Here is a 27,293-nt window from a genome sequence, read left to right as displayed (position 1 = left end):
TAGCATCACAAATAACTTCCTGTTCTGGGCCTTTAGCCAGCAGTTGACTAGTTTATATCACTAGTAATCTGTGATAATAGATTATACGGACAGTGGTCTAAGTGCTCTGTATGCATTGACTCACTTAAAACTCCTAGCAGCCCTATGATACTAATATTGCTGTTTTATAGATGATATAAATGAGGCACAGAGAGATAAACACCTAGTCCAAGGTCACAACAGTGACTAGAGGGGCCAGAAGAGTTCAGGTCCTCGCTGCTCAAGGTGTGGTCCCTTGACTAACAGCTTGGGAGTCTCCCGAGAGCTTAGTAGAAATGCAGGCTCTCAAGCCTGGAATTGGAATCTGCATTTTAACAAGGCTTCCCAGGTGATTCACATGCACACTGAAGTTTAAAACCCATGGGCTTAGATAGTCTTAGATTTTTTTTTCTCTCTGTACTCATTAAAAATTCAATTATAGCTTAAGACTTTAGGAAATAACGTGTACTTGGCCGATTTAGTATAAAAAATAGGATCGTAAGATGATTTTTGAGTCCTCTCCAAGATCTTCTGAAGAAGATAAATAGCATATATTATTTTTTAAGTCCAAAAAGTTATTGAATTCTTATTATATCAGGCATTCTCATTTCATTAAGTCATCATAGAATATGTCATGAAATAGATACTGTGCTGTGTTTAGTCGCTCAGTCGTGATGGACTCTGTGCGACCCCGTGGACTGTAGCCCACCAGGCTCCTCTGTCCATGAGAATTCTCTAGGCAAGAGTAGTGGAGCGGGTTGTCATGTCCTCCTCCAGGGGATCTTCCCAACCCAGGAATAGAACTCAGGTTTCCCTCATTGCAGGCAGATTTTTACTGTCTGAGCCACCAGAGAAGCCCAAGAATACTGGAGTGGGTAGCCTATCCCTTCTCCAGGGGACGTCCTGACCTGAAATAGTTACTACTAGCCTCAAATTACAGATGAGAAGACTGTGGCTGAAGGGTTAAGAAGAAAAGACAATGTAAGGACTGTGAGAGAGAATTTGCAAATAATACAACCAACAGTATACAAACTGTTCACATAGCTCAGTTTCAAAAAATAAAATCAAGAACCCACTCAAAGAATGGACAGAAAACCTAAATAGACATTTCCCTAAAGAAGATACACAGATGGCCAACAAGCATATGAACAGATGCTCAACATCACTAATTATTCAGTTCAGTTCAGTTCAGTTGCTCAGTCGTGTCCGACTCTTTGCGACCCCATGATTTGCAGCACACCAGGCCTCCCTGCCCATCACCAACTCCCGGAGTTCACTCAAACACACGTCCATCGAGTCGGTGATGCTATCCAGCCATCTCATCCTCTGTCGTCCCCTTCTCCTCCTGCCCCCAATCCCTCCCAGAATCAGAGTCTTTTCCAATGAGTCAACTCTTCGCATGAGGTGGCCAAAGTACTGGAGTTTCAGCTTCAGCATCATTCCTTCCAAAGAAATCCCAGGACTGATCTCCTTCAGAATGGACTGGTTGGATCTCCTTACAGTCCAAGGGAATCTCAAGAGTCTTCTCCAACACCACAGTTCAAAAGCATCAGTTTTGCAAATCAAATCTATGGCTATCAGCAAAATATCTACAACAATAAAAGCTGATGAAAGTGTGGAGAGAAGGGCACCCTCCTACACTGTTGGAGGGAATGTAAATCAGTACAGCCACTATGGAGAACAGTATGGAGTTTCCTTCAAAAACTAAAAATAGAGCTACCATATGATCCAGCAATACCACTACCGGGAATATGTCTGGAAAAGATGGACCTCTAATTCAAAAAGTGCTTGCACCCCAGTGCTCATTGCAGCACTATTGACAATAGCCAAGACATGGAAACATCCTAAATGTCCATCAGTAGAGGAATAGACAAAGAAGACGTGGTACATATTTACAATGAAATACTACTCTGCCATAAGAAGAATGAAATAATGCCATTTGCAGCAACATGGATGGATCTAGAGATTACTGCACTAAGCGAAGCAAATCAAAGGCAAATTATATGATATCACTTGTATGTGAAATCTAAAAATAATTATACAAATGACGTTATTTACAAGACAGACTCACCGATGTAGAAAGCAAACACGGTTACCAAAGGTGAGAGGAGCCAGGGAAGGGATAAATTAGGAGCTTAGGGTTAACATATATACACGCCTATATATAAAATAGGCTTCCCTGGTGCCTCAGTGGTAAAGAATCCACCTGCCAATGCAGGAGACATGGGTTGAGAAGATACCCAGGAGAAGGAAATGGGAACCTATTCCAGTATTCTTTCCCGGGAAATCCCATGGACGGAGGAGCCTGGCAGGCTACAGTCCATGGGGCTGTAAAAGAGTCAGACACAGCTCAGCGACTAAACAGCAACATATGTAAAACAGATAACCAATAATGACCTACTGTATGGCTCAGCGAGCTGTACTCAACATTCTGTAATAACCCATATGAGAAAAGAATCTGAAAAGGAATGTATATGTAATGTGTAACTCAATCACTTTGCTGTACAACTGAAACTAACACACCATTGTAAATCAATTATACTCCAATAAAAAGAACGAAAGAAAAAGGATTAGGAGGAGCTAGGACATGGCAGCTCCACTGACAGCTCTGCTTCATGAATTGAGGTCCTCACATTGATTTCCTCGCAGGTGGCACAGTGAACCATCCGCTAACCTTTGACAAAATGGTTACTTTTTTCAAACCCTGTCTCCAAAACACAAAACATTTTTTACTTAATCCTGAGCACATTTCTCCATCATTTAAGGGAGTGATATTAATGTAACCTAACAGAGTATCCATCTTGGAAAATTAAATCAAAGCCCAGAAAAGCAAATCATCTCTTCTCCTTTAGTTGATACCATAAAGTTGTATATTGTCTAAAAAGCAAAACAAAAACTAGAGTATGAGACAAAGCTCATCCTTAGAAGTCTTCTTCTAAGGGCTTCGTTTAGATGCTTTTCAGAGTGATGCCAGCAACTGGTTTGTTTTTTTTTTTCTGGAAGTCACACTGGTGATGATTCACCCGGCCAGTTATTTAAGGTAGAATTTATTTGAAACTGCTGTCACTTGTAGATAAATTTTGATTCAGGCAAATTACATGCTACAATTACAGAATAAAATGCAGATTAGCCAACAAAATGTGTCAGGCCCATTAAAATGTGTAAGCTTTATCATGAATTAGTTTTTTACAAGGTGACATGTTTGCTTCCTGAATTACAATGATGAGACTTAAGCTGAATTTCCAGGAGGACTGTTTGGTTCTTTCTTCTAATAGGAAACCACTGGCACTTTTATATGAAGTCATTTTCTATTTTTAAAACAACTGCATTTGAGACATAACTATGAGTGTGACAGTTTCACAGGGCAAAAAGCGAGATGAGTAAATGGGTCTGAAACCCAGGCTAATGGAGTGAGCTTTTCAAAATCACATACACATTTATGTACTTCTCTCACCACTTATAGCTTCATTCATCATAATGTTTTTTGGCCATTTCCTAGAGAGTATTTCCAATTCTAATAGATTTCTAACAAAAGCCTCATTGTGGAATTCTGCAATATTCCTGGTTTACGTGTACAGATTTTCTAGTAGATCTCTGATGGCTGAATAAATACATTAATATATTTACTTAGTAATCTGGATAACTTGGGCTTCCCAGGTGGCTCAGTGGTAAAGAATCCACCTGCCAATTCAGGAGATGCAAGAGACATGGGTTCGACCCCTGGGTCAGGAAGATCCCTCGGAGAAAGGAATGGCAACCCAATCCAGTATTCTTGCCTGGGAAATTTCACAAATGGAGGAGCCTGGCAGGCTACAGTCCATGGGATCGCAAAGAGTCAGACACAACTAGCATGCACGCACCCGCCTGGATATAATGTACATCATTCACCATATAAACAAGAAGCAGGCCTAGGCTGTAATCCTTCTGGTCAAGACTATGTGACCTTCAGCAGGTCACTCAGTACTCTGAACCTCAGTATTCTCATCTGAAAAATGATAGGTTAAATTGATTATCTTTTATGGGGCCTTTTAAATTTAATATTCCATAGGAATTATTCCATCAGTCTCTCAATTTGGACCAAGTAGAAATTTATTTTAAAAATCTTAATAAAAAATGTACCTTTTAAAATGTAATTTTATAACTTCAAAGCAGCATGGAACCTGGAATTGAGTAAACACATAGTATCATTTGTTTGCAAACAGATGTAAAAATACATAACCAAGCTCTAAGATACTTTAAAATCACTTCAGAATTTTGTTTATGATATTAGTTTTCATAGTAAGGAGATTTTAATGCCTAAATATCACTATCTATAAAGTCTCTTCACTGCGTAATAAAACTTAGCAAATTGATAATAAAACTTACATGAAAGAAAAAGCCGGCAAATAAAATGTTTCAAATATACAGACAAGAAAAGTACCCCCCACCAAATTAAACTCACGTTTATCAAAAACATATGGATTCTAAACATTAAAACAATGTTTGACTTTGGGGGAATTGGTTGGAAAATGATACAAAGGAACATTTTAGGATGGCAAAAATATTCATGTTCTTAATCTAAAAAGTAAGTGCTTTGGTGTGTTCACTTTGTAAAATGTTATCTAGCTGGACACTAGGTGAATATATTTACTCAAGCATATGTTTCATATCAACTTTTTTAAAAGTTTTAAAAGTTGGACCTACTGACACTTTTTTCCACAAGAATCTTTATCCCTTTATTAGTCGTAGAATAAATAAAATCTAAGATCCATCCATCATATAGGAGGCAATTTATTCTCTAATTATGCCAGTCCAGAGAAAGGAGTAGGAAACAAAACTTTAAAAAGCACAGGGAGTAGTTTGTGAAGCATCCCATGAGGTAATGGTCCTCCATCCCCACCTTGTCTACTTGGTTCCTCAAGGCCTTTGGAATCGGGTTTCTGTCTCCTTTTCATGTCACGCTACATTCCCAGGACATCTGTGGTGAATATTTAGATTAAATAGGAAAATGGGACAACGTATGATGTTCTACCACACAATTGCACTCATCTCACACGCCAGTAAAGTATTGCTCAAAATTATCCAAGCCAGGCTTCCACAATATGTGAACCGTGAACTTCCAGATGTTCAAGCTGGTTTTAGAAAAGGCAGAAGAACCAGAGATCAAACTGCCAACATCCACTGGATCATTGAAAAAGCAAGAGAGTTCCAGAAATAGATGGGTTTTCGCCCCCACCCCCAGAAAAACATCTATTTCTGCTTTATGGACTATGCTAAAGCCTTTGACTGTGTGGATCACAATAAACTGTGGAAAATTATGAAAGAGATGGGAATACCAGACCACCTGGCCTGTCTCTTGAGAAACCTATATGCAGGTCAGGAAGCAACAGTTAGAGCTGGACATGGAACAACAGACTGGTTCCAAACAGGAAAAGGAGTACATTAAGGCTGTATATTGTCACCCTGTTTATTTAACTTATATGCAGAGTACATCATGAGAAACGCTGGGCTGGATGAAGCACAAGCTGGAATCAAGATTGCTGGGAGAAATATCAATAACCTCAGATATGCAGATGACACCACCCTTATGGCAGAAAGTGAAGAGGAGCTAAAGAGCCTCTTGATGAAATGAAAGAGGAGAGTGAAAAGGTTGACTTAAAGCTCAACATTCAGAAAACTAAGATCATGGCATATGGTCCCGTCACTTCTTGGGAAATAGACTGGGAAACAATGGAAACGGTGTCAGACTTTATTTTGGGGGGCTCCAAAATCACTGCAGATGGTGATTGCAGCCATGAAATTAAAAGATGCTTACTCCTTGGAAGGAAATTTATGACCAACCTAGACAGCATATTGAAAAGCAGAGACATTACTTTGCCAACAAAGGTCTGTCTAGTCAAGGCTATGGTTTTTCCTGTGGTCATGTATGGATGTGAGAGTTGGACTGTGAAGAAATCTAAGCACCAAAGAATTGATGCTTTTGAACTGTGGTGTTGGAGAAGACTCTTGAGAGTCCCTTGGACTGCAAGGAGATCCAACCAGTCCATTCTAAAGGAGATCGGTCCTAGATGTTCTTTGGAAGGAATGAGGCTAAAGCTGAAACTCCAGTCCTTTGGCCACCTCATGCGAAGAGTTGACTCATTGGAAAAGACTCTGATGCTGGGAGGGATTGGGGGCAGGAGGAGAAGGGGACGACAGAGGATGAGATGGCTGGATGGCATCACCAACTGGATGGACGTGAGTCTGAGTGAACTCCGGGAGTTGGTGATGGACAGGGAGCCCTGGCGTGCTGCCATTCATGGGGTCACAAAGAGTCGGACACGACTCAGCGACTGAACTGAACTGATGTTCTAACAAGAACAACAGATAATACGTATCTAGAAGACAAAAAAAAACATCTTATTCACATTCATTTTTGTATCCTTCGAAGCTCATGGCCAACTTTTCAGTATTCAATAAGGATTCAATTTCTATATGTTACATTCAATTTCAAATATATATGATAAAAATTTAGAATTAAAAATATTTTTTAAAGGGAAAAATATTAAAATTGGGCAGAAAAATAAAATGTAATGAATCAGCAAATTAGTTTGTTAGTGGCAGTACACTGAGTAAATACACATGAATCATCTCGCAGAATAATGGAGTCTCACTAGAGATGAAAGAGATTGAAATTTAAACAATTATAGCTATTAATAAGTATGAAGTGTTACAGCAAAAAGGGAAAATTTGATTTTAAAATTAAATTGAAAGTGAAAGTGTTAGTCCTGTAGCCGTGTCTGCCTCTTTGCCACCGCATGGACTGTAGCCTGCAGGGCTCCTCTGTTCAAGGAATTCACTCCCTTCTTCATGTGATCTTCCCGACCCAGGGATCAAACCTGGGTCACCTGCATTGCAGGCAGATTCTTTACCAGCTGAGCCATTAGAGAAGCCCCAAAATTAAATTAGGCTTTAGTAAAAACTCCATAAAACTCTTAAAAGTGCTCTGAAATCATCCTCAAAATTTCTGCAAAACTTCTCAGCTATTTCCTCATCCTCTGATAATCCACTTAGTTTTTCCTCACATACCAGCATTCAGCATAAATTTTAAAATGATTTCTCATGATATTTGATTGCTTTTTCATTAATTATTAATAGTGACAAAATATTTTCCATGTTTTTATTGCAATTATACAATATTTGATGTATAGTACGCAGCACATCAACTTTTTATTTGCCTAACCAGAGTTCATATCCCCTTACACCAATATCTTTACAAGAACATGAGCTTCTCATTGAGATCAGTTCCAAATTCTGAAAGAAGAGAACTAAGTCCCAACAACTTAGAAAGGTCCTAAGTGACGGGTCTAGGAGAAATTGAAATTGTAACATCTAATCTGCATATGATATGTTGACCACAGCAGCATTCAAGCAACAAGCTTGCCCAAAGAGTTGGACCTCAAGAGCCAGATTCCAATTTTGGAAAACACAGAGGAGAGAGGAACACATTAAATGACATGATACCAGGCAAATTCAGAATGTTGGGTATTTCTGCTGGATGACCCACCCGGTCTCTGCAATAAGAAAAGAAAGTAGACTATACCAGCTTATTGTTGCTGTTGTTCAGTTGCCAAGTCATGTCTGACTCTGCGACCCCATGAACTGCAGCACACCCAGGCCTCTCTGTCCTTCACCTTCTCCCAGAGTTCACCCAAGTTCATGTCCATTGAATTGGTGATGCCATCAAACCATCTCATCCTTGGCTGCCCCCTTCTCCTTTTGCCTTCAATCTTTCCCAGCATCAGGGTATTTTCCAATGAATCGGGTCTTCAAATTAGGTGGCCAAAGTACTGGAGCTTCAGTTTCAGCATCAGTCCTTCCAATGAATGAGTATTCAGGGTTGATTTCCCTTAGGATGGACTGGTTTGATTTGCTTGCTATCCAAAGAACTCTCAAGACTCTTATCCAGCATCACAGTTTGAAAACATCAATTCTTCAGCATTCAGCCTTCTTTATGGTCCAACTCTCACATCCATACACAACTACTGGAAAGACCATAGCGTTGACTATATGGACCTGTCTTTGTTTTTCAATATGCTATCTAGGTTTGTCATAGCCTTTCTTCCAAAAAGCAACCATCTTTTAATTTCATGGCTGCAGTCACCATCCACAGTGATTTTGGAGCCCAAGAAGAGAAAGTCTGTCACTGCTTCCACCTGTACCAGCTTATAGGACATCAAAGGAGAGAACACAACCAAATGCAATGTGTGGACCTAATTCGGATCCATATTTTTGCAATCAACTGTAAAAATGCATTTTAGAGGCAATGAGGGAAATATTACCATGGACTAGTTATTACATATTGTCAGAGGATAGTTTTATATTTTGCTAGATGCGATAATGACAATGTGGCTGTGTAAGAATATGTTCATTTGATGGGTGGGGGGTGATGCACAGTGAAATATGTGGGGCTTTCCATGTGGCTTCAGTTCAGTTCAGTTCAGTTCAGTCGCTCAGTCATGTCTGACTCTTTGCAACCCCATGAATCGCAGCACGCCAAGCCTCCCTGTCCATCACCAACTCCCAGAGTTCACTCAGACCAGCATTCATCGAGTCAGTGATGCCATCCAGCCATCTCATCCTCTGTCGTCCCCGTCTCCTCCTGCCCCTAATCCCTCTCAGCATCAAAGTCTTTTCCAGTGAGTCAACTCTTCGCATGAGGTGGCCAAAGGACTGGAGTTTCAGCTTTAGCATCATTCCTTCCAAAGACATCCCAGGGTTGATCTCCTTCAGAATGGACTGGTGTAAAGAATCCCCCTGCCAGTGCAGGAGAGATAGGAGACTCAGGTTCTATCCCTGGGTCAGGAAGATCCCCTGGAGAAGGAAATGGCCACTCACTCCAGTATTCTTGCCTGGAAAATCCCATAGACAGAGAAGCCTGTCCATGGGGTCTCAAAGAGTCAGACACGACTGAGCAACTTAGCATGCATGCTTGTGAAATATGTAGGGTATAATAGAATATCTGAATATCTGAAATTCACTTTTAAATATTTTAGCAAATGAAAAAGAAAAAAACTATGTGATCAAATGTGGGAAGTTTTTGATAAATTGTTGAATATGAATGACAGTAAGTGGGATATGTTTTAAAATATTCATAACAAAAATTTTTTAATGTTATAGTAAAAAGATTGATATATAACTCCCCATTATCAAAAATAAATAACAGTGACTTTAAAAACTATTTGCAGACTTTAAATACAAATATATTGTTCATAGTCTTTTAGACACTCCTCTGAAGTCTCTGGCCTCAATAAGTTTGTATCTTTCACCACCTAATTCCACTCACTGTAAATATATCATGAGAAAATAACAGAGAAGGAAAAACAGCCAAAAGTATTCATACAGCTTTAACTGTAACAGAAGAAATTTGGAATTTAAATATAAAATATAGGAGAACATGAAGTGAATTATTATGCATCAACCTAATGTGAAACCTGAAGCCTATCAAAAGTGATAAGAATTTGAGCTATGTAAACAGGCAATGGCACCCCACTCCAGTACTCTTGCCTGGAAAATCCCTTGGATGGAGGAGCCTGGTGGGCTGCAGTCCATAGGGTCGCTAAGAGTCGGACAGGACTGAGCGACTTCACTTTCAATTTTCACTTTCATGCATTGGAGAAGGAAATGGCAACCCACTCCAGTGTTCTTGCCTGGAGAATCCCAGGGACTGGGGAGCCTGGCAGGCTGCTGTCTATGGGGTCGCACAGAATCAGACACGACTGAAGTGACTTAGCAGCAGCAGCAAACACATGAAACCAAGTACACACTGACACAGTTTATAAGAAATTTTAAGGATCATTAAAACTCTTTCATGGTTGCAAGTGACAGAAAAGCCAACGTAGGCTGGCTTAAGGAGAAAAGGAAATCAATTGGCTGATGGAAATGAAAAGTTTAAAAGACAAGAAAATCACTGTGAAATCAATGATAGACAAATGAAAACACAAAATAGGAAAAAATTTTAGAAGAAAACAAGGGCAAAAATCTAGGAGACTCTGGATTTGGTGATGGATTTTTAGATACAATATTAAAAGCATAATGAAAGAAAAATCGATTCTTAAAACTAAATTAGTAAATGTTAAATATTAAAGTGGTTTATTAAACTAAATATTAAAGTTGTTTATTAAAACTAAAACTTGTGCTCTGCTCTATCAAAGACTACGATAAGAAAATGAAAAGACAAGCCACAGACCAGGAGAAAATATTTGCAGAACATTTTTCTGATAAAAGACTTGTCTCTAAAATACATGTAGAACTGTTAAAACTCAACAATAAGAAAATAAACAATTATTTTATAATAGGCAAACATTATGAACAGACATCACATCAAAGAAAATATTCAGATGGCAAATAAGTGTATGGTCATTGGCCATTACAGAATCATGAATTAAAACAGCAATGAGACATAACTATATCTGGTAAGAATGGCTAAAGGTAAGAACAGAAAGACCACCAAATGCTGGCATGGGTGCAAAGTAACAGGGACTCTCACTGAACTGCAAGCGAGACCGCAAAATGGTACAGCTGCTATGCAAGACAATTTGGCAGTTTCTTTTCTGATCTTTTGTTGTTGTTGGAGTATAGTTGCTTTACAATGTTGGGCTTCCCTGGTGGCTCAGAGGGTAAAGCATCTGCCTGCAGTGCAGGAGACCTGGGTTCGAGCCCTGGGTCAGGAAGATCCCCTGGAGAAGGAAATGGCAACCCACTCCAGTACTCTCGCCTGGAAAATCCCATGGACAGAGAAGCCTGGTAGACTACAGTTCATGGGATCTCAAAGAGTCGGACACGACTGAGCGGCTTCACTTCACAATGTTGTGTTGGTTTCTGCTGTACCACGAAGTGACTCAGCTATATGTATACAGATATCCCCTCCCTCTTAACCCTCCCTCCCACTCACACCCACCCCCCCCCCCAGGTCATCGCAGAGCACAGAGCTGAGCTCCTTGTGCTATGCAGCAGCTTCCCACTAGTTAGTTATTTTCTTTACACGTGGTAGTGTATATATGTCAAGCCTTCTTTCCCAGTTCGTCTCACTCTCCCCTTCCTGCCCTGTGTCTACACATCTGTCCTCTATGCGTGCATCTCTATTCCTTCCCTGCAAACAGCTCATCTGTACCATCTTTCTAGATTCCACTCATATGCATTAAGATACGATATTTGTTTTTCTCTTTCTGACTTATTTCAACTTGGCAGTTTCTTACAAAACTAAACAGAGACTTACCATATGATTCAGCAATCACATTGCTGAGTATGTACCAAATTGATTTGAAAACACATCCATGCAAAAGTCTCATAGAAGTTTTTTTTTTTTTTTCCCCTCAGAATTGCCAAGATGATTAGGTAAACAAATTGTAACACAACTCTACAATGGAAGGCTATTCAGCGATAAAAATAAGTGAACACTCCAGCCATGAAAAGACATGGAGGAAATTTCAATGCACATTGACAAGAGAATGAAGCCAATCTGAAAAGGCTACCCACTCTATGACTCCAGCTCTATGATACCCAGGAAAAGGCAAAACTTTAGAGAGAGAAAAAGGATCAGTGGTTGCCAGGAACTCAGTGAGGGAAGAGGGGGGATGTGTAGGTGAAGCACAGGGACGTTTAAAGGGTTGAAAAGTACTGTCATGGTGGGTATGTGACCTTACAAAGCTGTCAAAACCTGAAGACTTACAGCACAGAGAGCAACCTTGGTGTACACAAATTTTAAAAATCATTTAGGAGTCTGGGGGATTTTAGAATAGAATTCAGACAGTGACAGGAGAATAACCGTGTTACAAATATATAAACCAGTCTCACTGGAGGGAGTGGGTGAAAGGAGCTCACCTTTGGTAACTTCGACCTTAAGCAACTTTGGAAATGAGCAGAGCCCTAAGCCCAAAGGCAAAACGAAGGTAAGGAAGCATCGTACTCTAGCTGACAAAGTTTCTTCTCCTGAAGTATTGGTTAGCATTTCTGATACTTATATACACATATATAGGGCTTCTCTAGTGGTTTAGATGGTAAAGAATCTGCCTGCAATGAGGGAGACCTGGTGGGAACTAAGCAGTTAAATAAATGGATGGCAAAGAGCGGGAGCCAAGCTTCTCATGATTGCAGTGAGAATTTACAGATAAGCAAGGGATATGCTTAAAAATAGGCTTGTGATTTTAAAACATAAAGGAAATAAGATAAAATGTGACATTTCTTGCAGAAATCACAATTAGCCATATTCTATTTAACTACCTTTAAAAAACTGAAGTATTGTTTATTTACAATGTTTCATTAGTTTGAGGTACACAGCAAAGTGATTTGATTATACATATATATAATTCCACACAGACATACCATCCAAATCATTTAAAGCAAGCTGAAGGAACAAAATGCCTGCCGACATTTTACTAAGCTTACATCTTGCTCAAATTTTTATCAATCAAATATGCCAAGTTTCTAAAAATACAAGAAACTTAAATCAGTAATAATGAAAATATGATCATTACTATAATTTGTATTAACATCAAAGCAGCCCCAGTTACACAAACATAAACTGTATGATATGAAAAAATTCCTAAATTAGTGAGAACAGGATCACAAATCTTCTCAAGGCAAGTCAGCCTAGGTTGAGTGCATAATAAGAGCAGCAGAATCATGTAGAATAAATGTGTGTGGTTCTTTCATTCTCGAGTCCATCGTCATTTGAGTATCATATAGGTGAGCGATTAAGGAAGCTTCAGTCTCCTTGTGAAAGATGCAGAAAAGCCCTTTACCTGTGAACACCATCCGCTTTCCCACCGTGGCTGATACTGGTTCTCGAAATGTTACACACGCCATGGCCAAGGGTGTAGCTGTGCTACTGGATTTTCTTCCTCAGACCAGTTTATCTGTACCAGAAAGAGCCAAAGACTCTGCTGTCTCTCCTTTCCCTGTCTGCGACCTCAACTAGGTGGTTGCTAAGGACTCATTATGACAGGAAGGCAGAGTGTTCCCTCTAACACTGGTCAGTATTCCAGCCTCCAGGAACAGACAGACACAGCCGCAGCATCCCCAGGAATGGTGCCCAATCATCTCTTTCCCTTATCTGTCAACATCAAGTCAAGAACAGACCTGTTTGGATACTAGAAATCATGCAGCCTTACGGCACCCATGACCTGGCAGACTCAATCAACACCATCTTTCAACATAGTCCCAAAAAATGTTGTGCAGGAGGATGTTATCACAAAACCAAACAAACAAACAAAAAAAAAATCACAAACTCTTGGTTAAAAGCTTTTGAGGAAACCCGGCTAGATAAAATACAAATAAAAATTGTATTAATAAATGAATAAGATAATTGCTTATGTATTTCCCCCACATTTCAGTACTTCTTTAAACATAATCTGTGCCCCAGTCACATAGTCTAGTTTTGGTTCCCATCATGTGAGATGTTCTTTCGTTCTTCTGAGCCTTTACTCATTCATCTGTTCTTCCTGTAACATTCCTTTGGGAATATTTGTTGTCCTCTGAGAGGTGGAGCCCACGTCTCCTCTCCCAGGAGGAGGTCTGCAGACCCAGCTGACCACTGGCTCTTTCATGCCCCTTTAACTTCTATGGCAACTTTTTTATACCTACCTGTTAAATTCCTTCCACTTTGTTTCATTTGTCTATTTCCTCTGCTTCCTACTAGAAGCCAACTCCCAGTTCAGGGGAAAAGCATCTTTATTCATATTTCAATTTCCAGAGACTATGATACAATAGATACTCAAGAAATGTTTGTGGAATGAATAAATCAACAGCTAATTCCAGCCTTCCTGGAAATATAATATTGACCATTTGATAATCCATGGAACATAAACTCTAATGGCAATTTTGAATTCAATCTTAAATATACAGCATGTATTCTCTACTGAAAATGTGATGCCTTTTGTCTGTTGAGAGAAATTACACTAACACTCTATGTTAACTATAGAGAGGGTGGCTAGCCGGCTAGCAAAGGGATGCGCCCCCAGGTCTCCCTTCAAGTGTATGCTTCAGGGCTTCCCTCGTGGCTCAGTGGTAAAGAATCTGCCTGCCAATGTAGGAGACACGGGTTCGATCCCTAATCTAGGAAGATCCCACCTGCTGCACAGCAGTTAAGGTCATGTGCCACGACTGTTGAGCCAGTGCTCTATAGCCCAGGAGCTGCTGCACCTACTGAAGTCAGTGTAATGAGAACCCACACTCCACAACTAGAGAAAAGCCCGCACAGCACTGAAGGGCCAGCACAGCCAAAAGCAAAAAATAAATTAAAAATTTAAAGGGGCTGTTCTAGATGCGGGGAGCTGGTCTCTGTCAGAGGTCAATCCCTCCCTGGGCAGCATGGTCAGAAGACTCATTGAGGTGAGGGGATGAAGTCATGTTTCCACCTGTCATGGGACCATTTTTCACCCAGTGAGCCAAGGCTTTGTTGAGCCCTTACCACAGTTCAGCTTCTTCCTCTGCCCAATCCTGCCTCAGCTTCTTTCTGTCCACAGGTATAGATCTCAATGGCACCCCACTCCAGTACTCTTGCCTAGAAAATCCCATGGATGGAGGAGCCTGGTAGGCTGCAGTCCATGCTAAGGGTCGGACACAACTGAGCGACTTCCCTTTCACTTTTCACTTTCATGCATTGGAGAAGGAAATGGCAACCCACTCCAGTGTTCTTGCCTGGAGAATCCCAGGGATGGGGAAGCCTGGTGGGCTGCCGTCTATGGGGCTGCACAGAGTCGGACACGACTGAAGTGACTTAGCATAGCAACAATCTTGCCCACCACCAGCTTCCAAAGAGCATGACCAGAGCATGACCAGACCACACAGATGTGTAACAGGAAAGAACAGACCTGACTCCATATTGGATCTGTTCCTTTAGCTCTAACCCTTGTGCTCCGTTGCCTGTACTGTCTTGCTGGCTCTGACCTTTGTGAAAGAATGTTGCCTCTTGCCTAAAATATAGCCCATTCTCAAAGTTCTGATCTTTAAAGGTATAACATTCTTCCATTCATATGGATTAAAAGTTGCAGAACAGAGGATAACATTTGTCTTGTTGGAGGTTTATAGGAACATTGTGACCTGACCTACCTGGATAATTGCAAGAACAAAGGATTCTAGCACCAACAAGTTTGCAACAACCAGTCACAACCTCTCTCCTTTAATATAAAAGTAGCTGAATTCTATCTCAGCTAAGATGGTTCTTTGGGACATGAGTCCACCATCTTCTCCATCTACTGGCTTCCTGAATTAAATCACTATTCCCTGCTCCAGCACCTTGACTCTAGACTCACTGGCCTGCCGTGCAGGGAGCAGGAACATCTTAGTCTCAGCAGCAGACACACATGCACAAGTGTGTTATACAGAGGGCTTTTCATTTTAACCACTCAACCCTTTAACCAGAAGTTATTCTTTTTCTCCAGCACAGGCAAATCACATCAGTCTTTTTTGCTACTAGTCTTTGATCTGTTCAGCATGGCACTCTTAATCTCTGTAGTCTCAGAGGCTTTTCGACTCTTCCTGAGGTTAGCCAGTTCTTGTTACTATAATCGAGGGCTCTCTAACACCAGCTGAAAGCTTTTCTCTGAAAATTCCCTATTTGTGTCCTTGGAACTACCATTTTCCAAGAAAGTCAAGTTTGAAACCTCCTAGGAGAAGGCGATGGCACCCAACTCCAGTACTCTTGCCTGGAAAATCCCATGGACAGAGAAGCCTGGTAGGCTGCAGTCCATGGAGTCGTGAAGAGTCAGACACGACTGAGTGACTTCACTTTCAGTTTTCACTTTCATGCATTGGAGAAGGAAATGGCAACCCACTCCAGTGTTCTTGCCTGGAGAATCCCAGGGACGGGGGAGCCTGGTGGGCTGCCGTCTATGGGGTCACACAGAGTCGGACATGACTAAGTGACTTAGAAGCAGCAGCAGCAGCAGGGGAAGACAGGAGCCCACCCATTCAGGTTTCTCACCATGGTTTTGGATTTTTGTGATGGTGAGAGAGAAGGGAAAGAGGAACCTGAATGAGGAAAAGTAATTCTTTAGTAAAATACACTTTTGTCCAATGACCTCCGGTTAACCTACCCTGGAAATTCAGGCTTCCACTTTGCCTTAGAGACTGTTACAAACTTTACAGTCTGTTATGGGCTTAAGGTCAGCAATTCTGATGGCAGAATTTTCTTTCCCTCAGCTTTTTGAGGGAAAGAAAAATGGAGGAGAGAATTAGTTTTTTTCTGGGAGACTATTTCACCAACTCAGTACTTATTTTGGTTCATTTGTTGTATTTTGTTAGCAATTAAGTCACTTTGCTGTACATCAGAAACTAACACAATATTGTAAATCTACTTTACTTCAGTTTAAAAACAAAGAAAAAAATTAGTAAAAAATTTAATAATTAAATGAAATATTTACATGGTTCCAAGACAAAATCCCTAAAATGAAGGATATTTAGAGAAGTCAAGCTAGAGAAGTCTAGCTTGCCATCTACATCTTGTTACCTCTTTTTCCTTAAAGGAAAACTTATAAAAACTAAAAGAAAAAAACAGATTTATAATCATATCCTCCCTTTTCTTAGAAAAAGAGTAGCAAACCAAATGCATGTTTTTCCACCTTCCCTTTATTCAGCTAGACCTCTATTAATGGTTATCTAGGCTGTTTCCAATCTCTTGCTCTTATAAAATGTGTTATAAAGTATGTGCTCAGTTGCTCAAGTCGTGTCTGATTCTTTGCAACCCCATTAACTGTAGCCCACCAGGCTCCTCTGTCCATGGGATTTTCCAGACAAGAATACTAGAGTGGGTTGCCATTTCCTTCTCCATTATAAAGTATGAGTTTGTGCAAACATTTTCTTACATATTTAGCAGTACATCTTTGGGGTAGATTCCTGGAAGTGTGATTCCCAGACCAGAGGGTAAAAGCATATATAAGTTAGCTCGGCATTGCCAAATTTCTCCCCTCATAAGGGCTGAAACATTTTGTTTCCAACCAGCAATGTTTGAGAATTCCTATTTCCATACACTACCCACAGGGTGTTTTATCAAACTTCTGGATTTATGACAGATTTAAAAATGGTCACATTTATGCATTGGAGAAGGAAATGGCAGCCCACTCCAGTGTTCTTGCCTGGAGAATCCCAGGGACAGGGGAGCCTGGTGCACTGCCGTCTATGGGGTCACACAGAGTCGGACACGACTGAAGCGACTTAGCAGCAGCAGCAGCAGCAGCAATAATTGACATTCCTATTTTATCACAAGTCCAAACATCTTTTCCTATGTTTAAGAGCTATTTGCATGGTTTTCTAAAACCCTTCTGGTCATAGCTCTTGTGTGAGTTTTACTATCAGGCATTGGACTTTTTCTACTTGTATAAGAATGAGCTAACATTCCAAAGAAGGACAGTAGACACACCGACAGATACAGAATCACAGGGAAGATGAACACTGATGGTGACAGGAATACATTGAATCCCTAGTTTGTTCCCATAGACACAGGGATAAAGGGGAGCGTCACCTGCTGTTCCTGGAGCAGAGAATGAGGCTCACATCTGAACTGTCTCAAACAAAGATGAGGATCTGGGCAAGGAAAGGAGGCTTGGGGATGGGGTGGGCGGGGAGGGAGTTCCAGACAAAGAAGACAGTTTAAGCAAATGGCCCAGAGAGGAGACACGGCCCACAGAACTGTGCAGGCCACAGAGGGTAACAGGCAAGGAGGAGACTCGACTCTGTACGCAGTGGGGCTCCCCAAAGGTGCAAATGGACAGAGACTGCTCAGTCTTGGGTTTAAACAGAAGATGCTAGGCTGGGTGGAGACTGAGCTTTAGGGAGCAGGAGGCAGGGTTGGAAGCGGTCCAGGCAAGTGTAGGTGAGACAAGGGCAGAAGTGACAGAGCGGGCAGAGAAGGGATGCATTCGGGAAACATGCTGAGTCAAGGTTGTAAGGAGTCGGGAGGACCCGGGTTCTCCAGCCTCAGTGACGGTGAGTAGTAGGACCACAAAGTAAAATAGAGAAAACAAGAGAAAGAGAGAAAACCAAGGCCAATAAGCAGAGTGATGGTGTAAACTCAGTGTGGACACAACAGGCTAACTGAGCAGCTAAAATGAAGCCCACATTGTCATCAAATGTTCTGACAGCCTCTAAACTCATTACAGGGGATTAAAGACGGTTTCCCACAGCTACCAGATGCACTTCTATTAGAGAAAATCCCTATTGTTTACTAATCAGCAGCAGCCTCCCCTGATGACGCTCAGGGTTTAGTTGGCTATTGTCTTACTTTGCTAATGTAACAGCTACTTGAGAGTTGAAAACTGTTTCATGGTACAGCTGCGATCGCCAGTGCTGAGCCCTGCAAAAACGTCTGGTCCAGCATTTGGCGAGGCATCACAAACTAGAAATTCACTTAATACAGCAATGGAACTTCCCTCCAGATGAATATAGGTCAGAACTTGCTAAAATTACATACTAATGTCAAAATATCCTATTACTAAGTATACTTTGCAAACTGGGGAGCTTTGCCACCCCTGCACCAGCGAATCTTTCTTTATACCACTAAGTGCCAAATATTTTTAGGTCCTTTCCTTACATTCCCGTTTTTAGGCAACAATCTGGGAAACTCACACGAAGGAGTCACACACCTCGCCTCAAATGCCAGCAACCTTCCGTGTGTCATTAGCAAGCTGATTTTCTGTAAAAAGAGAATAATTGTGCCTGCTATAGGGCAAAGGGCATAATGTATATACAATGCTTGTTCTGGTACCGAATGTCTAGTATATGTGCAGTAAATATTCGCTGCAGTATTAGTCTCATCACCTCCCACTTACATTGGCCTCTCCCCAGTCTTCCCTTAGAAATACACATGATGAATATACATTTAAAGTGTGACCATCATGGACACTGAGATTATCATATCATGTGAAATAAATCAGACAGAAAAAGACAAATATCGTATGATATCACTTATATGTGGAATCTTAAAAAATGATACAAATGAACTTATTTACAAAGCAGAAACAGACTTATAGACAAAGAAAACAAACCAAAGGGGATAGCAGGGGTGTCGGGGGAGATAAATGAGGAGTTTTGTTGCTGTTGTTCAGCCGCTATGCTGTGTCTGACTCTTTTGTGACCCCATGGACTGTAGCTCATCAGGCTCCTCTGTTCTTGGGATTTCCCAGGCAAGAAATACTGGAATGGGTCTACAGCCATACCACCCTGAACGCACCCAATCTCATTTGATCTTGAAAGCTAAGCAGGGTCGGGCTTGGTTAGTACATAGATGGGAGAAATACTGGAGTGGGTTGCCATTTCCTTCTCCAGGGGATCTTCCCAGCCCAGGGATCCAACCTGTGTCTCCAGTATTGGCTATCAGATTCTTTACCACTAAGCCACCAGGGAAGCCCAAAATTCAGAGTTTAGGATTAACATATACACAGTATTATATATAAAATAGGTAAGCAGAAAGGACCTACCATATAGCACAGGGAACTCTACCTAGTATCATGTAATAACCTATAATGGAAGAGATTCTGAAAAATAATATATTATGTATTTATGCATAACTGAATCACTTTGCTGTTTACTTGAAACTAACAACATTGTAAATTAACTATACTTCAAAAAAATAAATAAATAATGAAAATAAGTAAATAGAACAATAAAGTATGACCACTATAACCTTTCTTTTTATATTTGGGTTTTCTAGGCCAGTTCATGAAAGGGTCTGTATTCTTCCTCCTTTTCTTGCAGTTAGAGTTTGGGTAAGTTGACACCAGCAATTCTATTTCCTGCCCCTCCAATCAACCCAACTTCCCATGGTTGTGGTTAATACAATTAGAGATTATAGCACACATGTTTTTTCTATAAAAACATTGTTTAACAAAATTAAAACCACAAAACATTAGAATTGCTATCACCTAACTGTTATAGTCTACACTAAGAAACAATAAATAATTAAACCAGTGCTTTAGCAGCCAAATGGTGATGTCTGACAAATGTGAGAATTGTTATTGTGAAATGGGGCCGTAGTTACTCCTGACACAGAGCCCCTTGGCTTCCACTGGAGCATTCTGATCATGGGAGGGGTCAGCTGAGGCGCCAACCCAAGGCGCAGGGGAGCTGGAAGCAGAACTGGGACAAACTCACCCGCCTGGCCCCCAGTGCAGGATGCTCTTCTCCTTGCTCCGTCTTATACAAGAATCTGCCATCTCGTTCTCGCAGGCATGGTGCAGTGGATGTCAAAGGCCCTTGGAGTTCTGCTCTCATGTTCCTTCTGCCACTAGCTGAATTTTCTGGTGAAGGCTTTTTAGTAAGCAATGAACAAATATCACTAGACACTTCTAAATGTGCCAGATACTATTGGCTGCACAACAATTCTATGACACAAAATGTTTATCCCTGATTTATTAGTGAGGTTGGCAAATTCCAGAAAGTTTGCTGTCAAAGTCTGGTCTCACTGTACCTAACAGAGAATGTGGAGTCCCAAATCTGGTTAATTATTTCTGAGTCAAATAAGTGAAATCTAATTTTGATCTTCAATAAACATATTTGTCTCCTGTGATAAACCATACTGGAAAAGAATAAGAAAAAGAATGTATATACAGGTATCACTGAATCACTTTGCTGTACAGCAAAAATTAACACAGCATTGTAAATCAACTCTACTTCAATAAAATAATTTTTAAACAGCACAATATAAGAATTTCTAATAAAAATAAACAAACATTTCTCAAAACTATGAATATGGTTACTTTGCATTCAAATGAAAATCTCCCACAAGTAGACACTATTCTTTCTGCGTGTGACCGCAACTTCTCAAATGTGATAGTAACATTCCATCCTAAATGATCCTGGCTAATACTCTTCCACATTTGCCTTTAAAAAAAGAATACATTTATTTATTTATTTATTTGGCTGCATTGGGTCTTAGTTGCAGCACGCGAATTCTTTTAGTTGCAGCATATGTGCTCTAGTTCCCCCATCAGGGATTGAACTCAGGCCCCATGCAAGGGGAGCCTGAAGTCTTAGCCACTGGACCACCTGGGAACTACCCCCACCTTTGTCTTTGAGAAAATCAATCCCTTTCCAAATATCTCCTCTTCCCATTCCACCAGCACAAATCTCCTGAGATCCTCAAACGCCCATAATTTCTCCTCTGTGTTCCTAGAGGCTTTAAGTTTTACTGCGGCTATTGTGCAGAGTCATCTTTGTGTAGGTAAGTATGCCTCTCCACAATGCACCCCTCTAAAGTGAAGTTCTGCTTATCTCTGCTCCCCAGCAACCTTAGCCTCCTGAGGCACTCGCTGTACCATCACTCAGAAGCAGGTTCTGACACAGCAGGAAGGAGAAAATTCCTTCCTCTACAAGATGCTCCCTTGGAAGGCCGCCAACAGACTTTCTTGGACCCCAAAGGGCAACACAATCTGGGATGAAAGCTCTTCTGATTTTTTTTTTTTTTTTTTTGTCATGCCGGTGGAATCCTAGTTCCCTGACCAGAGACAGAACCCAGGCCCTCAGCAGTGAAAGCACTGAGTCTTAACCGCTGGATGGTCAGGGAGTTTCTCTTCTGATTATTCTAGGGGCACACTACAGACAGGTAGATCAGGGGAGGCGCTGGCGATCTGCAAATACCCTGGGCTTTCACTGCATCCAGTGCATCGCACCACGCTTCATCTCTGGTCTTGAAGAAGTCTTCCTCCTGCCTGGATACATCTACCTGTGGGAAATTCTGCCATCAGCACTTCCCTACACCCACCTCATTTTTTCCTACCCCGCATCCAGTCAGTCAGACAAACCTCAAACTATTTTCCTGAGACTCTCCCAGCTTCCTTTGGAAACACTGAATAATGACAGGGGAATAGCAGAGAGTGAAGTTTTCCCCAGAGAACAGCCAGGAACCAACCCGTCTTACCTTTCTGAGCAAATGTATTTTCGCCATGGAATATAAATATTTATAGTTAAGGGGGAGAAAAGCAATTAAATGTCATTTAGAATGATATGTGTGCTTCTGTGGGTTCTTCTTAAATTCTTCCTTAGGATAAATGTCTGAAGTGCAGGGTCTCATTTTCATCTAGTTTCCTGAGACGAAGCACTACAGCCCAGAATTGACTGCAATGTTTGACCTTTGATACTGGAAGAGAAGATGTAGCTCCTCAGCATTTGCCAATCATTTGGCAAATCATGACATAGAACCTTCAAATATACGGATCCGCAAAAAGGGTCTTATAATTTCACACACAAAAAAATCTAAAAACAGCATATTACTCAGTCATTGAAAAGAATGAAATAATGCACCAACACGGATCAACCTAGAGATGTTCACACGAAGTGAAGTAAGTCAGGGAAAGACAAATATCATATGATATTACCTATATGTGGAATCTAAACAATTGATGAAAGGGAACTTATTTACACAGCAAAAACAGACCCACAGACATAGAAAACAAACTTGTGTTTACCAAACGAGAAAGCAGTGAGGAGGGATATTTTAGGAATTTGAGGTTAACAAATACACATGACTATATATAAAACAGATAAACAAAAAGGACCTACTGTATAGCACAGACAATGATATTTAATATCTTGTCATAATCCATAATGAAAAAGAATATTTATTGCATATTTATAACTGAATCACTTTGCAGTATTAAACTTGAAACACTGTATAAATCAACTACAGTTCAACAAAAGTTTTTTGAAATAATAAAATAGCTATTATCTTTCTTTTGAAATGGATTATATACTGGTTTATAGTAAAAATATTCTGTCTAGTCTTAAGAAAAAACTACACTGCTTTGAAATTTTTCATTTTTTTTTTTTTAGCAAACCCCATTTAGGTTTAAATGGGAAAATAACTTTTCTCCTTATATATTTTCTTACAGTCTTTCACTTAATCTTTGTATTAAACTGAAAGGAGTACACTGAGGCTGTATATTGTTACCCTGCTTATTTAATTTATATGCAGAGGACATTATGTGAAATGCCAGGCTGGATGAAGCACAAGCTGTAATCAAGATTGCCAGCAGAAATATCAATAACCTCAGATATTCAGATGATACCAGCCTAATAGGAGAAAGCAAAGAGGACTAAAGAGCCTCTTGAAGATGAAAGAAGAGAATGAAAAACCTGGCTTAAAACTCAACATTCAAAAAACAAAGGTCATGGCATACAGTCCCATCACTTCATGGCAAATAGATGGGGAAACAATGGAAACAGTAACAGACTTTATTTTCTTGGGCTCCAAAATCACTGAGGGTGGTGACTGCAACCATGAAATTAAAAGACACTTGCTCCTTGGAAGAAAAGCCATAACAAACCTAGACAGTGTATTAAGAAGCAGAGACATCACTTTGCCAACAAAAGCTATGGTTTTTCCATAGCTTACGGAGCTTCCCAGATGGTGCTAGTGGTAAAGAACCTGCCTGCCAATGCAGAACTGAGAGTTGCCAGTTCAATCCCTGGGTTGGGAGGATCCCCTGGAGGAGGAAAAAGGTAACTCACTCCAGTATTCTTGCCTGGTAAATCCCATGGACAGAGAAGCCTGGCGGACTACAGTCCCATGGGGTCACAAAGAGTCGGTCATGACTAAAGTGACAACACACACATGGTTTCTCCAGCAGTCACGTACAGATGTGACAGCTGGACTGTAAAGAATGCTGAGAACTGAAGAACTGATGCTTTTGAACTGTGGTGTTGAAGAAGACTCTTGAGAGTCCCTTGGACTGCAAGGAAACCAAAGCAGTCAATCTAAAAGGAAATTAGCCCTGAATATTTACTGGAAGGACTGATTCTGAAGCTGAAACTCCAATACTTTGGCCACCTGATACAAGAGCTGACTTGTTAGAAAAGATCCTGATGCTGGGAAAGACTGAGGGCTAGAGGAGAAGAGGGTGACTGAAGACGAGACGGTTGGATGGCATCACTGACTCAATAGACATGAGTTTAAGCAAACTCTAGGAGAGGCGAAGGACAAGGAAGCCTGATGCTGGGAGGGACTGGGGGCAGGAGGAGAAGGGGACGACAGAGGATGAGATGGCTGGATAGCATCACGGACTCGATGGACGTGGGTCTGAGTGAACTCCGGGAGTTAGTGATGGACAGGGAGGCCTGGCATGCTGCGATTCATGGGGTCGCAAAGAGTCCGACACGACTGAGCGACTGAACTGAACTGATGGGGTGGCAAAGGGCCGGAGGGTAGAAACTCAGCCACTGAACAACAACAGTGTAGCATTTTAAATCATTCTTTCAAATGTCTAGGGAAAATATGTCTAGGAATAGTTTGGGGGGGGGTGGTGCAGGGCGGGATGATAACATCTAGGAAAAGACACATGAATGGGTCCTCCTTAATGAAGAAGTTGAATCCACCCCTACACCCATTCCCACAGCATCTGTTAAAATAACTTAATGCAAAACCAAGGTAAAATGTTTTGTACTGAGGAAAGTTAAAGGTGTGGTGGGGAATGGATCTGGGGGCTCTTGGACTAAAATGAAGGGTTTGGTAGCCTGGCGATGGTTAGTTGAGGGCAGCAGGGTGCATGGGGGCTGGGCTTGGTTATCCAATAAACCAGCGAAGTCTAATGTCAGCAAATGACCCCTTTTAATTTTAAGTTGTTTGTTATCTTGGACTTTGCTGCATGTAATTCCATTTGGCAGCATGTATTGGTGGCCTTGTCGGGAAGCTGAAGAATGCAGGACAGGGCCCTTTGTAGAGCAAAACTCAGCAGGAAATGTACCTCAGCCTGCAGGGGCCTAAGGATGGAAGAGAGGTAATTCCAGAGAGAGGAGACATATGGGAAAGCGAACCTTCAGGGTATCCTCTGAAATCTCAGAATAGAGAGACAGCAATGTCCACAAACTGCAGGAAAGGGGTTTTATTGGGGCATTTTATTTTATTTAAATAAATACATTTTATTTTACTTAAATTTTGGAGAAGGCAATGGCACCCCACTCCAGTACTCTCACCTGGAAAATCCCATGGACGGAGGAGCCTGGTGGGCTGCAGTTCATGGGGTCGCTAAGAGTCGGACACGACTGAGTGACTTCACTTTCACTTTTCACTTTCATGCATTGGAGAAGGAAATGGCAACCCACTCAAGTGTTCTTGCCTAGAGAATCCCAAGGATGGGGGAGCCTGGTGGGCTGGCGTCTATGGGGTCGCACAGAATCTGACAAGACTGAAGCAACTTAGCAGCAGCAGCATTTAAATTTTACTTATTTACTGCATTAATTTATAATTTAAAATTAATTTTATTTTAATACAAATTCATATTTATAATAAAATGTTAGTTTAATTTAGTTTATTTAAAGGCATATTTATTCACATTTTTATTTACTTTATTTAATTTATAATTTTAATAAATTAATTGTAATATAATACAAATTTATTATTTGTAATAAATAAAATAACTAATTTAGCTAAATAAAAACATTTACTTTATTTACTTAAAGATATTTTATTGGGAGTTCTGAGGGAACTGCTAAGCCCAAATTCTGACAACCTGAGGATTTTGGGTGCAGACACCCCAAAGTAATGGGTAGCAATAATCCAAATCAAACAGCAAACCAAAAATAACTAAAATATTTGAGAATAACTAGTTTTATTACTATAAACATTTTAGGTGATCAGGGAATTGATTATTTAATCATCAGGTGTTTTATTCTCAACTTTATAAAACGTACCAAAGCAAGAGTATTTTTAAGTTAATGAAATCATATACACATTATTTATTTCGCATAATTCAGTTTCTTAATATAAGCTGAAATCAATTATACTTCAATAAAATTAATTTAATTAAGAAAATACATAAGCTGGGGACTTCCCTGGTGGTCCAGTGGTTAAGACTCTGAGCTTCCACTGAAGGGGACATGGGTTTGATCTCTGGTCAGGGAACTAAGATTCCACATGCCATGTGCGGAGGTCAAAAAACTAAACTGAATAAAAATTTTAGAAGTAAAAAATACATTAGCTGAAAACTATGCTTACAGCAGCCTATACTAGAGTTTCTTATACTTCATAATTTTGGGGTCATTTCAGGTGGGAAACGGGAAATTCTGAGGGTGACGCCTGAAGGGGCCTGTGAAGCAGAGATGGTTTAAAACTGTCCTGAAGAAAAAGTAAAGGAATGAAGTGGGGGATGGCCTTGAGAGGAAGAGGGTAGAAGGTCGGGGGAGTGGCTAGAAGGGGACAAGCAGGCTATTAGCCCTGGTGCTGCGTAGCAAATGACTCCAAAATGGAACGGCTTAAAACAACTACCATTGATTATGTCCATGTTTCTCTGGTCAGGAACCAGGGAGCTGCCTGGCTGGGTGCCTCAGGCTTAAAGTCTCCTGGGAGGTCACCGCCCAGCTGTTGTTGGGGCTGAGGTCTCAAGTGAAGATTCGGTGTTAAGAGCATGTTTCCAGGTAGAATTTGACTCCTTGAGGGCTCCTGGGCTATGTTTCTGCCTCTCTATGCGGCAGTTAGAGCTAGACATCCTGGAGTGCTAAGTAAAATGGGCCTTAGGAAGCATCACTACGAACAAAGCTAGTGGAGGTGATGGAATTCCAGCTGAGCTATTTCAAATCCTAAAAGATGATGCTGTTAAAGTGCTGCACTCAATTTGCCAGCAAATTTGGAAAATTCAACAGTGGCCACAGAACTGGAAAAGGTCAGTTTGCATTCCAATCCCGAAGAAGGGCAATGCCAAAGAATGTTCAAACGCAAGCACAATTGCGCTCATTTCACACAGCTAGTAAAGCAATGCTCAAAATTCTCCAAGCTAGGCTTCAACAGTACATAAGCTGAGAACTTCCAGATGTTCAATCTGGATTTAGAAAAGGCAGAGGAACCAGAGATCAAATTGCCAACATCTGTTGGATCATAGAAAAAAGAGAATTCCAGAAAAACATCTACTTCTGCTTCATTGAATACTCTAAAGCCTTTGACTTTCTGAGTGAAAGTTGTTCAGTCATGTTTTTGCAATCCCATGGACCCATGATCCCCTGCCAGACTCCTCTGTCCATGGAATTATCTATGGAAGAGTACTAGAGTGGGTTGCCATTTCACAAAATTCTTAAAGAGATGGAAATACCAGTCCACCTTACCTGCCTCCTGAGAAATCTGTATGGAGATCAAGAAGCAGCAGTTAGAACTGGACATGGAACAACAGACTGGTTTAAAATTGGGAAAGGAGTACATCAAGGCTGTATATTGTTACCTTGCTTATTTAACTTATATACAGAGTACATCATGTGAAATGCCAGGCTGTATGAAGCACAAGCTAGAATCAAGATTGCCAGGAGAAATATCATTAATCTCAGATATGCAGATGATACCA

The 27,293-nt window shown here is 40.7% G+C and overlaps 1 protein-coding gene across 1 annotated transcript in view; it reads right to left on the bottom strand.

Moving 5' to 3' along the window:
* Positions 1-12,843, bottom strand: part of SPMIP2 (sperm microtubule inner protein 2) — a 119,707-nt gene extending 106,864 nt beyond the window's left edge. Inside the window, exon 1 of the mRNA XM_060400904.1 lies at positions 12,780-12,843. Within this exon, the coding sequence (XP_060256887.1) occupies positions 12,780-12,843 (64 nt within the window). The remainder of the gene's footprint in view (positions 1-12,779) is intronic.
* Positions 12,844-27,293: the final 14,450 nt, after the last annotated feature.

The sequence above is a fragment of the Ovis aries genome, chromosome 17 (assembly GCF_016772045.2).
Source record: "Ovis aries strain OAR_USU_Benz2616 breed Rambouillet chromosome 17, ARS-UI_Ramb_v3.0, whole genome shotgun sequence".
Taxonomy (NCBI): domain Eukaryota; kingdom Metazoa; phylum Chordata; class Mammalia; order Artiodactyla; family Bovidae; genus Ovis; species Ovis aries.
This window is presented reverse-complemented; position numbering and strand designations above follow the sequence as displayed.